General features: G+C 40.0%; 1 protein-coding gene across 1 annotated transcript in view; it reads left to right on the top strand.

Moving 5' to 3' along the window:
- The window catches only part of mast1a (microtubule associated serine/threonine kinase 1a), a 109,797-nt gene that overhangs the window by 19,638 nt on the left and 74,017 nt on the right, over positions 1 to 16,142 (top strand). The window contains exon 3 of the mRNA XM_039772611.1: positions 7,064 to 7,095. Coding sequence (XP_039628545.1) covers positions 7,064 to 7,095 — 32 coding nt within the window. The remainder of the gene's footprint in view (positions 1 to 7,063; positions 7,096 to 16,142) is intronic.

The raw sequence follows: 16,142 nt of genomic DNA, 5'->3' as shown, positions 1-16,142 counted from the left end.
AAATAAAGCTGAGTAACCACCAGGAGGCAGACCTCAATAAGACCGGGTCAGCTCCTCTTCCACACTTAGCTACTATGTTGTGAGGAAATATTTGGTGCCTTCTGCTTTTCTATGCATGCTTCGCTGTGAATTTGGTCCAGTCTTTCCAAAGGTTTCAGTCAGGTAGTGGAGAGAATCGGAGGAAATTAAAGGACATCATGGTGTGCGTCTTCTTTAATTTGTTGGTGATCAAGCAGGTGTACAGTGCAATGGCATGGCAAGGCTTTTATTTCCTGGCTCATGTTAATTGTTCTGTGTTTTGTTTGATGTTATTCTGCATATAGGCTATCGTTGATGCTTTTGTCAATTATGTGCTGAATATTAATTTAGCAGCAGCTACATATTGGAAGGACCTGAGGTAAGCAGTGGGCAAAAGAGCTGGCAGGGGCGTGGCCAAAAACACAGACAGGAGAGTCCAGGGAGAATGAGGGACACAAATGGGAGAGGCCAGGGGAAAACAGTAAGCACAAGGAAAGGCACGGGGTGGCGCCCTGGACACAGTTGGGAGGATCCAAGGGAAAATAGCAGGGAGAAGCTACACCTAATTCTGAACACATATCACCTAAACATAGACAGCTTGAGATTAATTAATCTCCCTAGGAGTGGAGGTCCAGCCAAAATCTTTCCAAGACCAAGGAGTCAATGTACAAGATATTAGAAAATTCATCTGTAAGGCTCTCTCTCACCTTAACTATTTACATTAAGAAAAAGGGAACCTGTGCTCACTAAAATGAACCACAGTGAACATTGTTGGCTTGAGAGAATGAACCTGAATGGGCCACAACAGTGCTAGGAGCATCTTCAATGGACAGATGAGTTTAAAATGTTTTGGATGAAATGTCACTTTAAAATAACTTCATCCCAACAGCCAAGCATCATGGCAGCTGTGTCATCATTTGGGAATGGACCTGGGAGATGTGTCCTCATTGATGGGACCTTAAACTTAGCTCCTTTTTATCAGAGGATTCAACACTGGAACATTTTAAAGTCAAAGTCCAGACCAAATTGCTTTGAAATTGCTAAAACAAGCAATTCATCCATTCAAATCAAGAAATGTCATTTAAATCGTGCAGGGAAGACTTGGCTACAAAAAACTATGACAGACAGGCAGGGGGTCATTGAGTCTGGATTACCTTTTCACGTGGGTATTTCATAGCTTTATTTAATGAAACGTAAAACATTTAAAATTAAAAACATACTATTCTTTGTTTACCCTATGTGTAATATTAGACTTTGATGGAGGATCTGACTTGACTGAAATGTCAAATAATAAGGAAGTATAAAAGATACCTGTCTATCTAGTATAAGCTGTGACAGGGCACGTCTGGGTGCCACCTTACTTAAAACAAAACAGTCATAAGCAGACTTCCTTACCAAACAAATCAGGCGTATTAAAACTAAGAAACAAGAGAATGTTAAATAGTGGAAAACAAAAAGTTACATATATAAACAGAAAAGAAATCCTTACTGCATAAGCTGAGATAATCGCCAAAAGATGAACAGGCAGACCCACAAGCACACAATTCAAAAATATAGCACATTAGCATCTATATGAGAAAAAATCTCCCAGTCACCTCTGTTTATATTTAGATGGACACACTACCTCCTTCGCAGAATGAGTCCTTGCTCAGCTGACCTTACAACTGAAATGTTACATTGGATAAAAAGCTACTGGAAATCAAACCCAAATCCACCCAAACCACTTTAGGGACAGAGACTTACTAAAGAGATCTATGTGGTCCTATGACTCCTAGCAATCACCATGGTCCTCTCAAGTCTCTCTGTGCCCACGAGCCTTTTGAAAAGAGTTAGGGCCCAAAGAACAGTAACTCTCAGGGCACAATACTTTCTGGCTCAGGTAACCCCCTTGTGTGGGCCTGCTTGTATTACAGTTCCCATCCATGTGAGCATGAGGAGGATGACAGGTGTTCCAACAGGTTTTAATCCATCACAGCATTATCAGGATTATCATGGGTCCTCCTGACATAAGACATACCAACTCCCTGTTTCCTGCTCATCTTTACCTTTCATACCAAACTTACCCTGGCAGCTTACCATGCCAGAGTGGTGGCTCTGTGACTAAGGATCTGTGCTGGTATCTGGAAGGTTACTGGTTCAAATCCCATTGCTGCCAGAAGGGATCCTACTCCGTTGGACCCTTAACCTGAAAATCGCTCCAGGGGTGCTGTACAATGGCTCAGCCTGCACTCTGTCCCCCAAAGGTCATGTGAAAAGACAATTTCCCCTCTTGAGATTAATAAAATGTATCAAAAATCAAATTCTGACCCTGTCTGGTCTCCTGTCACAATATATATCTATTATATAGGTATTTTGTATCTACCTATCTATCTAGCTAGCGAGCTATCCAGCACTTGTGGAAGCTAAAATAAATAATACAGTGCTACAATATATGTATTACTAATGTACTGATATTGATATACTGATATAAGCAATTGACTACTATAAGTGTGCGTATAAGCAAGAATATTTAAAGCTGGGTGACAACAACTGTTAACAAAAGAATGTTTTGTAATTTCCTAAAAGCAACCATTAGCAAAAGATTGTTCTATGTCTAGGAATAAAAATAAAAATGTGATGACATAGAAAAAAGCATGCAAAAAGAGGAATCACTGAAGCAAGTGTAAAAATATTTTGGAAAAGGGCACAGAGAGGTAAAAAAAAAAACTATATAAACAGCCTGAAGATGGGGAAGTTAGAGTCTTTCTGGCTTGCAAGAAGAAAGCTACATACTTGCTACTCACCTGTTTATTAATTTTTTTTTAACAAACTAACATTGATTAATTGCACTCCTGGCTTCCTCAGCGTCTTTCTTCCACACACTTGTGACTATGAAGAGTTCACTTTAATAATTGCAGTGATGTTATGTGCATTCTTGCTTATCATGGTGATGAAGAGTGGAGACATGTAGCATGTTGGTCAGACATGCAAGTAAGAAGTTCACTTTACGTGTAACAATATGACTACTAATACTACTATCTACCTCTTTAAAATGTATTATTTTTTCTATGTATTTGTTTATTTTGTCATCTATCTATCTATCTATCTATCTATCTATCTATCTATCTATCTATCTATCTATCTATCTATCTATCTATCTATCTATCTCCTGCTTGACAACATGATCCTTGGTTAGTGGCCATCCTCTGACTTTTTCCCTAACTGTGTGATTGTTAATTCTGTCATGAGCCAGAGGCACAAGGGCAGTAGGACATACAGTAAGTGCCTCATAAATGATGACAAGAGCATACGCTCTTGTAAAAAGGAGAGACAAGAGAGCCATAGACAGGTTACAAATGAGGACAGAAACAGAAAGAGAGACAGGCTAAACAAAAAGCTCTTCATTAAGAAGCCAGGGCACACACAGTGGAGTCTTTTCATAGTAAATGCAGGTTTTCCTCTTTGGGGTGCACAGAGAGAAAGTGTTGGGTTAGCAACCCCCACTTGGCTGCTTTTGTAATACAGTCATATGAAACAGTTTGGGAACCCCTCTCAGCCTGCATAATAATTGACTCTGCTTTCAACAAAAAAGATAACAGTGGTATGTCTTTCATTTCCTAGGAACATCTGAGTACTGGGATGTTTTCTGAACAAAGATTTTTTGTGAAGCAATATTTAGTTGTATGAAATTAAATCAAATGTGAAAAACTGGCTGTGCACAAATGTGGGTCCCCTTGTAATTTTGCTCATTTGAATGCATGTCACTGCTCAATGCTGATTACTTGCAACACCAAAGTGGTGTGATTACTCGTTAAGCCTTGAACTTCATAGACAGGAGTGTCCGATCATGAGTGGTAAAAGGTATTTAAGGTGGTCAATTGCAAGTTGCGCTTCCTTCCCTTTGACTCTCCTGTGAAGAGTGACTGCATGGGATCCTCAAAGAAACTCTCAAAAGATCTGAAAACAAAGATTGTTCAGTATCGTGGTTTAGGGGAAGGCTACAAAAAGCCATCTCTGAGATTTAAACTGTCAGTTTCAAGTGTAAGGAGTGTAATCAGGAAATGGAAGGCCACAGGCACAGTTGCTGTTAAACCCAGCAGGTCTGGCAGGCCAAGAAAAATACAGGAGCGGCATATGTGCAGGATTGTGAGAATGGTGACAGACAATGCACAGATCACCTCCAAAGACCAGCAAGAACATCTCGCTGTAGATGGTGTATCTGTACATCGTTCTACAATTCAGCGCAATTTGCACAAAGAACATCTGTATGGCAGGGTGATGAGAAAGAAGCCCTTTCTGCACTCACGCCACAAACAGAGTCGCTTGTTGTATGCCAATGTTCATTTAGACAAGCCAGATTCATTTTGGAACAAAGTGCTTTGGACTGATGAGACAAAAATGTAGTTATTTGGTCAGAACAAAAAGCGCTTTGCATGGCAGAAGAAGAACAACAACATTTATTTATTTATATAGCACATTTTCATACAAACAGTAGCTCAAAGTGCTTTACACAATAAAGAATAGAAAAATAAAAGACACAATAAGAAAATAAAATAAGTCAACCTTAATTAACATAGAATAAGAGTAAGGTCCAGTGGCCAGTGCATATATACAGTGCAATATTGTCCAAATAATGCTTCACAGGCTGTAAAGAAACAGCTTGATCCAACACTGCTTTTAAACAGACTGTTTATAAGCGATCAACAAAATTTGGAAGACCAGAAGGAATTATTTGTATCAACCTGGCCATGATCCTCCATAGGAAAAAGTTGGACTGCCTTCTCTGAGTGGGAGGAGAGTTACTGCCTTGAGTGGAGGATCTTAAGTACCTTGGGGTCTTGTTCATGAGTGATCGGAAAACTGATGGTAAGATCGACAGATGTGTAGGGGCGGTGATGCTGTCACTAGTGAAGAAGGAGCCGAGTCAGAAGACAAAGCTTTCAATTTACCAAGCAATCTATGTCCCTACCCCTCACCTATGGCCATGAGCTTTGGATAATGATCAAAAGAATGAGATCCCAGGCAAAAGCGGCAGAATTCAGCTTCCTCCGCAGGGAGGACACCTCATTCCAAGAAAAACACCTGCTACCTCCTGTCAAATGTGGTGGAGGTCCCATCATGCTGTGGGGCTGTGAGGCTAGTTCAGGGACTGGGGACCTTGTTAAAGTCGAGGGTTGGATGAATTCAACCCAATATCAACAAATTCTTCAGGATAATGTTCAATCATCAGTCACAAAGTTGAAGTTATGCAGGGGTTGGATATTCCAACAAGACGATGACCCAAAACACAGCTGGAAATCTACAAAGGCATTCATGCAGAGGGAGAAGTACAATGTTCTGGAATGGCCGTCACAGTCCCCTGACTTAAATATCATCGAAAATCTATGGGATGATTTGAAGAAGGCTGTCCATACTCGGCAGCCATCAAATTGAACTGAACTGGAGAGATTTTGTATGGAAGAATAGTCAACAATACCTCCATCCAGAATCCAGACACTCATCAAAGGCTATAGCTCAACTAAGTATTGATGTAATATCTCTGTTGGGGTGCCCATATTTATGCACCTGTCTAATTTTGTTATGATGCTTATTACATATTTTCTGTTAATCCAATAAACTTAACGTCACTGCTGAACTCCTACTGTTTCCATGAGGCATGTCATATATTAGAAGGAAACTGATACTTTGAAAGCTCAGCCAATGATAAACAAAAATCCAAAGAATTAAAAGGGTTCCCAAACTTTTTCATATGACTGTATGTGTGCTTTCTTCATATTTGTTTGCATGTCACTTTGAGAAGTAGACGCCTTCAAAGAAATACTGTACTTGTAACCTCTTACAGTTAGGTCCATTAAGTATTTGGACAGTGACACAATTTTCGTAATTGTGGCTCTGTACAACACCACAACAGATATGAAATAAATCAATCATTACGTGATTGAAGTGTAGACTTTCAGCTTTACCAAAAATATCATATGAGCCATTTAGGAACAACAGACATTTTTCTGCCTAGAAGCCTCCTAACCCCCTTCACACCCCCCAATTCCAGGGGCTGAACAGTGTATGGATGTTTGACTGACAAGCTGTTCCACAGTCAGGTTCCCTCTGGAATAGATGGTTATGAAAGGCACTTTATTCAATTGATAGGCCACAATATTATATAGATACAGTAGATATGACAGGAACCATGTAAAATAGATAGACAGATATAGAAGGCACTATACAAGATAGATAGATTAGCCATTACTGATAAAATATTTACATGTTTTTGGTGCTCAGATGACTTTCAGACTTTGGGTTTAGGATCCAGTACTTTATATATATGTGTGTGTGTGTGTGTGTGTGTTATACACAGATAGATAGAACTTTGTTTGTCCTCAGCTCATTAAATATATAAATATGTAGATAAATAAATAAAAAACATACATACACACCATGGTATGAAACACACCAGAATGATTAATAAGCAAGAAAATTAAAAAGAAAGAAATCTTCTGACGTGGCTTTCACAGTCACAGTGAGGCATTATGCAGGTGTATTGCTGTTGGTATGAATGAGCCCCCCGTAGCGTTTCCTGACACACTTGTGCAGAATGATTTGTTGGCTGAAAGTCATCAGTGTTAGCGTGCCTGTAAGTGGATGTGCAGCATTGTTCATAATGGCACTCAGTTTTGTTTTATTTCTCACAATGAGTTTGAGTTTTATACATAATGCACTTGATGTTTCTTATGAATGAACTACTCAAAATTCATCCATCCATTTTGGAGGGCTCTGTTCCTTTAGAGGATGATTGAGCCAGAGCCTATACTCAGTTAAAAGAGGAGTGACGTGGGATGAAAATGGCAGAGCGAGAGAGAATGTCTCAACAGGACTACTTTGTATATCTGTTTTAAACATGCACTTCCCAGGAGTTGCTACTGCCTTGCGCCTGTCACTTACTGGGACTGGCTCCAGTTTCCCCATTACCCTGCTCATCATAAGCGGGCTTGAAAATGGATGGATGGATTAAGTCTGTGGTACTTGCATGCCCTTTCCTCATTGCTTCTTGCATTTTATTTTCTTTCAGAAGGATCTGCCTTTATCTAGGAAAAGCAGCGGGTGAGTACTTTTCTTAAATTTTCATATGTCTGCACCCCGATATCCTCCAACCCTAATGCATGCCTGCCTCATAAAGTCTATGCCTCTGAGGTTGACGTCTTGCCTGAGGATGTGGTTGATAATGCTTTGCTGCTGGTCACTTGTTATTTTATTTATAATACAGAAACCGGCTTGAGCCTTTTTACAGATGGCCCTCTGCTGGCTTTTCTCTCTCACTACACTACACAAGCCCAGGTGAATCTCAGGTTTTCCCTTGGTCTTAAATGTAGGGTACAACTCAATTCCAAGCCCTGTCAAGAACACTCTGTGATATGTGCACCAAATAGCTGAACTGGTTGTTGGCTCATAGTGTGAATGGCGCCACCTAGTGTTCCATCCAATCATTTGTACTATGCCTTATAAAAATTGAAGAAAACATGTGCTCACTAGACTTCAGAGAAAACACCACTTTTCCCTGACAGAAAGTCTGTTGGTATTGTGCCTGCTATTCACTGTACCAAGCTGATTTGATTGCCGGGTGTAATCACTTTTAGAGGATCAATTGCTTGCAGATACAGACAGAACAGGGGGGGTAGTTGGTTCAAGCAGCAATGACTGATGTCAAAAAGGGACTCCAAACATCAGCCCTGCTGTATCCCCCCACATCAAGGAAAGCAGGTATAACATGAACAGTCACTCAGGAGGGGATTGGTGGTGTTGAGAGTGTGCTTTAAACTCGAACCAGTATGCTTTCTAATAAGTTGTTCACCCTCAGGGGCACATGACCAAGCACACAACACTCCATGGGGAGTCACTGAATTGCTCTCATCCTCACCCAGTGGGCCTCTTCATTAGGTGATCTATAAGATGTCTTTAAAGATAGCCCTGCTGTGTGCTCTAGAGACTCCATTTTGCCACCCCATTGCAATCACATCTGTGTATAAAGTACTTTAAAATGCTGTTCTGCTGCACTTCAGGCCTCCACTGGTGCTGTTCTGCAGCAGCTCAACACCCCAGAAATCTGCTCGTCAGCTGCAGTTCCAGATCCCCATTGCCTGTTTTCAGATCCCTACACACAGTTACTCTCCTGAACAGAACTCCCAGAATGCTCTCCTTAGGCAACAATTCAAACATTCTTAGAATGGACCTCTTCTGTGGTAGCTAAGAGCTGATCTTCTGCACAAAGTTAGAGCTGCAAAGAATGTTGTCCTGTGGTGGGGATAGAGGTTCTAGAATGAAGTCCTGTTATGATTTTATTATGCTTGGCAAGCCAGAAAGAACATTTTTATGCAGCATCTGGTTGAAGAAGTCAAAACCAAGAAAACAGCCAAAAACCGACAAGTCAGCAGCACTGCCACCCGGGCCAAATCGAGAGGTGAAAAATAAAAAATTCAAGCAAGTCAAAACCTGGAGAAGCAGAAGTAATAGGATTTCAAGGCACAAAAAGAGTTGCTTTGAATCTGCAAAATTGGAAAACGAAGTGCTTCCAAAGATGACTTTTTAAACCATCGTGTTGTTGACTGGAGGTCACAACCTCTGAAAACACGCCCTTAACAACATGAAAGGCTGCCCAAACAACTGAATTCAAAATAGCAGCAATGATGAATAAACAAAAATGGCAATGAAAATGGACCAAAATTAAAAACAAAAAGCCTAAATTAGTACAAGCTGAGGTACACAAGATAAAATTACATAATAAACTAGAATAGCTGCATCATATATTTGAAATATTAAATGTGTGCTTCAATTCAAATGCTTAAAGTCTAAATATTCTCAATTGTAATAGAAATGTGTCATTTTCCACCCTATGATAAGGAGAGCCCTCTAGCTATCTAACCAGAGCAGAACAAGCTTAGGAGTAGGAGAGCATTGGTTTAAATCCTGCCTGTTCCTTGTTGCACGTCTCATCTTTGCTTTTCTAAAGTGATTGCTGCCTTTCTTGATCAGGGCTGTATAACCAGAAAATACAATCAAAAAGACAAGCCAAAAAATTCTAAATCAAAAATCCATCCTTTCACATAAGCTTAAACAAAAACTTAGAGTTGATATAAACAGTTGAAGCTCAAGATCAACACACTAAAAGTCCAAAAAGGAACGTGCTTACTAACTTTCAAGATTCCGCTTATTTTGTTGTGGTATGGTCCTAGAGTGACCCTATTCCTCTTTATACTTTTTATTATGTGAACATTAACTGAATGCCTCAAATCACAAATTCTTTACACAGTGTCAAAGTTGACTGCTACTGTAGTCCAACACTTCCCACTGTCTGTGACCCCAGGCAATTAGAGAGGGTACCAGAACAGGCAGGAGAGAAAGTTACAAATTCATTCATGCTTTATAGATATTATGTCCAAATGAGTGTTGGTAAAATAATACAAACTGATAAAAAGCAGCTCATCTTGCATAAAATATGTTTACTACCAGGTGACTCTCCATCTTAATAAGATGAATTATTTTCTTGTCTGGCCTGGTCTGGCATGGCCCTTGAAGGTTTCTCTTCAGGATGGAAAAGGCAGAAACAGGCAGCATGGACAGCAAGTTAGAGAGAGTGGGTTTCTTTGTTCCATCTGTCTTTGTGTTGGTCCAGCTTCCTTGTTGCGCTACCTGGACCAATGGGATATGTCCCTGCTTCATTCCAGGCCTATTTAAGCAAATTCAGACCCCATTCCAGCCTATGCTTTCCACCTGGAAGGGGAAGAAGTGCCATAAATTCTACCTATCCTTCTTATTCCAGACATTCTTCCTGGAGGTATGGGTGTCCCTGCATAACTAGCCCACTCTGATCAAAAGGTCTTACCTGATCTAGTAGGGTTATAAATATGCCAGAGCAGCAACTGATTATATAGCTTCCTATTAAAAAAAATAATAATAATAAAAAATTATATACATATATATATATATATATCTCCTTATATATAATTTGATACTATCCGTATGTATGCTGTTCGTGTCAATACCTCGACTGAATACAAGTTAGAATCACGCAATGGGACTCTGCTTCTGTAGTTAGAACATAACGTGGCAACTGTGGACGCAGTATTGCATGATTGACTAAGAAAGTTCGAATGCTTCAGTGACGTCGCTGGACGGCATAGTATAGTAAGTCAGTGTTGGTTCGAGCAGATAACAGCAAGTTCAGTTGGTTTTTGGAATGTTGGTTTGGTGGGGCGTACTTTCCAGGACTAACATCGTCGACTGACTTAAACCCTTCGACAGCTCCAGAACCGTAAGTAATATATAATGTATTGTCATTTGCTCGGTACGTTGAAATATATCTTTGGGCAGTTCAGTCTTGGCATCCGTCCTTCTGAGATCTATTGGCAAACTGAGTAAGGACGGCTGGGTATTAACAATGGTCATTGTTTAAATTTTAGCTGATCTCAGATCTAAAATGACCACGCCAACATAATTATTACTCCAAAATACGGTTTGTTTTGAAAATTTGTTTGCCAGAAAAAATCAAATGAGGTGCGCCGAAGAGCTGAGTTCACGTCTCGCAGCCCCGTTTAAACAGGAAGCTCTTCATTACATCAGCCGAAAAGGTCTATTTTAAGCACAAATCAGTGCCATGATAACAAAATCATTTCAAGGACTTAAAAAAACAAATAATTCTTTGCAGAGAAAGTATGGATTTCACAAACGTAGGATTTGTAGCCCGATTTAATCGGGCTCCCAGTTGCTAACATATATATATATATATATATATATATATATATATATATATATATATATATATATATATATATATATATATATATATATATATATAAATGGAAGAGCAGGTCTATGATACGGTTTGCATATTTGCAGCTGGAGATCCACAAAGGGAGAAAATGAATCACACATCATAAAGTAGTTTTTACTCCTGAGCTTTCAGCCCCTGCCAAGGACCTTCATCAGAGGATAATGCTTAGACTTATAAGAATCAAAGGCAATAAGCATTTTCCTCTGATGAAGGTCCTTGGCAGGGGCTGAAAGCTCAGAATAAAACTACTTTATGATATATATATATATATGGTTTTATATATATAACCATAATTAATATGCTAGATATTATTCTCTATTTCAGTGTGCAATCTCAGATAACAAGGAAGGCATTGCAGCAAGCAGTCACTCCAGTGTGTCACATGTTACAACCTCCAAGACCACAATCCTAACATCGTAGGAATAAAGCAATTTATGCACCTCAAAACAAAAAGCAAATGTTGGATTTTAATTCCCTAGAATTGACAAGTAACTCTTACCTATAAACCCAACAAGACAAATGGAAAATGAAATAAAAATAGCAATCATAACAACACGTTTCACCCCATGTTACACAACTCTATACAGTGCTTTGTGCTAAACATCAAAGAGAATTCCAACTGTTCAATAATCCATAGGCTCGAAGAAGCAAGTCGTCATTTTGGTTATGTATTGCTTCTCTTTGCAGTGTGCAGTCAAGAAGAACATGGCCATCTGAAATCAAGTGAAAATGCAATTTGGTACTTGGACATTAAGAACACATTAGGTTCATCTCAAGCTGACTGAAGGCTCCCCAGACACTCGCAGAACACAATAAAGTTCACAGCAGATGGACCAGGGTCTGCGCTTTGTGAGCTGATGTTGTATTTAGGACACCTCCCCCTCTCCAGTGATAACAAACCCTGCCCACTTCCAGCATTCCACCCAATCATTGTGACAACCTCTTACCTAACTGCCCACCCCCAGCTTATGCACCCTCACAGCTGATGTGCAAATGTTCAGACCTCACTTAGCAGTTTGCCTCCAGCTACTGCCCATCTTCAGATCCTCTCCATTATAGCCCTGCTCATTTTCTCTACCCTTGCAGTGTAGGCAAAATTCATCTCAAAAGGACACTGTGGTGGACGCTCATCTGCTCCTGCAGCTTTACCTGCCCTGGACATGCTAGCCCTGAGAATCCTCCTGCGATGCTCCTAGCGGGTGATGTTATCATTTCACTACTAATTGCTCCCGTGTAGAGCATTGTGAAGCTTGACATGTTGGAGAGGCTGACTGACTGATTGACTAATTAACCCACAAGAGGCTCTGTGGATCAGATTGGAGAGCTTCTGCCTCGTCATCTGGGAGTAAATTTCAAGTCCCAGCTTGTCAGCTCCACTATATGAACATGGCACTTAGGGCCTTGTGGGCATTGCACATGTGGTTAACTGTTTCTTTCAAACAGTGATTCTATAAGTTACTTTAAAAGGCTCTAAGAAAGGATGTATATGAAATAAATTATCCTCCATTCATTATTGAGCCAGCTTAATCCAGTTAAGAGGCACCTGGGTTACAGGCTGTCCCAGCAGGAACACATCCTGGATGAAGCATTTACTGTAAAAGGTGCCATCTGACCATGTCTGTAGTCAAGAGGCAGGAAACCCAAGAACCCAACATTGAAAAACAAGTAGGGAAAAATCCTATAGGAAATAAACTATGGTTCATTGAATTGATTTGAGAAGTTCTTGATGGCAGAACTCATTGTGAAACCATTTAAATTATTTTTTTTTTATTTGAATTGTTTTAGGAAACACTTTCATGTAGTCATTAGAAGAGGTGCTCTATAAAATGAAGAGGGGTGCAGTGGTTCCTAGCCAGTGTCCTCAGTTCCATTCCAATGTATGCCCCCCCCAACCCCGTGCCTGCATGGCTCTTCCTCTGGTTGTCCTGTCACATCCCCAAAGATGTTAATTGGTGCCTATTAATCAATTGTGTGTTTGAAGTAGTGTTTTGTGTTAAAGGTGCTATATAAAGTAAGAAATGTTTTATTAACTACTTTAAGAAGCTTATGGAGGTGGTGCTCACTATTTAAAGGGCAAATGACAGGAAAACATCCACAATTTTTTTATATGGCCTGTTTTGCAAGATATCCTGTTCCACTTCATATTTCTTCTATCGGGTGGGAACACACTGGACTGGATTTTCACCATTGCTAACACAGGCATCGCTTTCTGGAGGTGGTCTGTTTTAGATTGTACACTGAATCCACATTTTGCACCAGTGTGCAGGCAATCTAATCTGGCTGGCACCTTCACTCTTAAAAATAATGGCTCTTTACTGGATTGTGTGCATCCTTGTTGAACCATCGCTTGACAAAGAACCACTTCATTCTGGGAAGGCTTCCTTGCATATTGGTTCTTTCCCATTTAAAAAAGTTTCTAATATGTGGAAAAAACAGAGATATTTAATGTATAATAGACTAGAAAAACTGATAGAAAGGCTAGTATAATCCTGGGAGTCAAGCTGGACTCACTGGAGGAAGTGGTAGAACAAGAGGTCACTCAGGAAGCTACTTGCTATTCTGGACAATGACTTTCATCCCCTGTATGAGGTTTTGACTAAACAGAGGAGCACATTCAGTAACAGAATGAGAAAACTGCACTGCTCAGCCAACAGGCTCTATAATGAGTGTCCCCTCAGCCAAGGTGGTATTGTTCCCTTAGTGTTGAATGGTATGGAGCCAGTCTAGCAGATATCTCAACAGTCAATGATGCCATGTGCAGTATACTGTGCCAAAGTCTGACATAATGTACTGTGAAATTTTAACTTGTTTGTGTGTGCAATTATAATCACTTTAAACTTAGTAAATACCTACACTTTGTTAATTTACTTATAGATATAATTCTTGTTATATGTGTATTTGAATCTTGTTAGCATATGTATGAATATGATCATTCTTGTTATATGTATATCTGTGCCTTTTGTGTCTGCTGCTGCAACCCTGCAATTTTCTAATAAACCTGTTAAGGATATAAATAAATAAAGGTTCTTTCTAGAATCTTCATGTGGATGGTTCTACTGGGATCCACAAATGGCTCCCCCGAAGCACCACTCTGAATAGCCACTTGGGCACCTTGATTTTTAAGAGTGTTTTCATTCCCTTCCTGTGTGTTGCACAGATCCTTGAATGGGTGAAGCACCACAAAATGTTACCAAGTATCTGTGTTGGGCAAAATTTGTTGCCACAAAGTTCACATTACGGCAGATATTGCTCTTCTGTATCAACATATGAAACTGTCATCAATTTAAAGGTGCTGCGTACCTGAAGAATGACATGTCCTTCCCATAGAGCCATCCAGATCCACACCCTGCTGTCCACTGTCGCCTAAAGTCATTAACACTGCATAAGTAGGGCTCTGGGTTGGGGATGCAGAGAGATCACTGCATATTCCACTACCAGATTCAGAAGGCTACATTCCTACATCTTTTGCCCCCTGTGCACCCTGCTAACCTGATCTTTACAGAAGGCATGATGGTGAACATTGTTTGAAGCTTACTCCAGGCAGAATAAATGGGTTTCCTTTTTTCATTGTATTATTCATTCAAAGGATTAAAAGCAAAACATGCTCCCTCTGATAAAGATTTTACTGAAAGGTTCACAATATTAAGTGTAATGTCTTCTTAATGGGACCCTGGGGTTGGTGCAGTGTTGCGGTTGGTCCTTGTCCGTGGTGCTAATATTTGGCTTGCACAGTCCCAAAGCATTTATGGCTTCAGTAAGGGTATTTTTAGCACAGTTACTCATGATGTCAGGGTGGGATGATGCTCTGATCCACTCTGTTCCCTTTCTTTTTCCTACTTTCTCCTCACTTGAATCGGTGTTCTGTATTGTTGAGACTATAACTCTGTCTAAAGCAGTGAATCTAAAAGTATTAGACATTGAAAGAGAATACTGAGAAACAAAAGGACGACCTACTCCTTATACCCAAATCTGCAGTAAAAGGAAGCAGAAAAGGAGAACAGTGGGGAATAAAAGACACAGGCACCTGTCAGATACACCAGACAAATACACCAGAACATCTCCAGTGTTAAACTAACTCTTGTAATGTTAAAGTGTATATATGGAAACATTGTTTTAAGTGTTAACAGAGCTATTTTTGTTGTGTTGTGTACAGAAAAACAAAGAAGATCCAGAGTCTAATTTCCTTATACAGTGGATGGGGACTAATAATACTATCATTATATCACATTTGTATATTTCTAACCTACTCAAAGTGCTTTACATGCTGTACACAGTGGGAAACCACTTCAACCACCATCAATGTGTAGTATCCACCTGGATGATGTGAAAGCAGCTATTCTTGTGCCGGTATGCTCACCCAATATTAGCTTATAGGTGGGGATGAGGTGAGAGACAGGGGATAATTAGCAGGCCAGAATGACCAGACTGTGGTGGGCAGTTTAAGCCAGGACATGGGGAAGCAGCCAGTTCTTTTTGAAAGATGCCCAGGGATCTTAAATGGCCACAGAGAGTCAGGATTGTCGGTTTTATGCCTCATCTGATGGATGGTGCCAGTTTTTACAGCACAGTGTCGCCTTCATTACACTGGGGCATTAGGATCTACATACAGACCACAGGGCAAGTGCCCCCTGATGGCTTCACTAACACCTTGTCCAGCAGCAACCCAAGCTTTTCCTAGCTGGACTATATCTTGTTTATTGCATCCATTCGTTCATTTTTCAGGGTTGAGAGGATACAGGAAACCCTCCCTGGATAGGGAAGCAAAAGTGTCTTTATAATGGTAAAAATGGAGAATGGATAACATTTCGCCTGAAGAAGGGGACTGAGTTGCCTCGATAGCTTGCATATTGTAATCTTTTTAGTTAGCCAATAAAAGGTGTCATTTTGCTTGACTTTTCACTACGTTTAGAATGGAGATAAAGGCATATTCGACTCTCACCATGCAAACGTGCAATTTTTAATATTGAAGTGAAGCTGACTGAATTTACAAATTCCTCATTCATTCAATGACAACCATCATTTGCAAAACTAAGGGACATTATAGCAAAGAAGGCTCTCATTACTCAAATATACAACTATCCATGTAGAAGTAAAGCTGAAACTCCAAATTCTTCATTCATTCCTTTTTCTAAACCCACTTAATCTAATACACAGCAGCAGAAGCTTCATTACTGGTGGAAGGAAACAAAAAAGGAGAAGCCAATCGCAGCTTTTTAAGCGATCAGGATAAATAGCAAGGGTACATAAATAACTCTTCTGTGTGATTATGGACAAAGCAGCAATGCAGACTCCCATTCCAGCATTCTTATGGATAGAAAAGGTG

Source organism: Polypterus senegalus, chromosome 12, assembly GCF_016835505.1.
Source record: "Polypterus senegalus isolate Bchr_013 chromosome 12, ASM1683550v1, whole genome shotgun sequence".
Classification (NCBI taxonomy): domain Eukaryota; kingdom Metazoa; phylum Chordata; class Cladistia; order Polypteriformes; family Polypteridae; genus Polypterus; species Polypterus senegalus.
The sequence above is the reverse complement of the archived record's forward strand: the minus strand, read 5'-3'. Positions and strand labels throughout refer to the sequence as shown.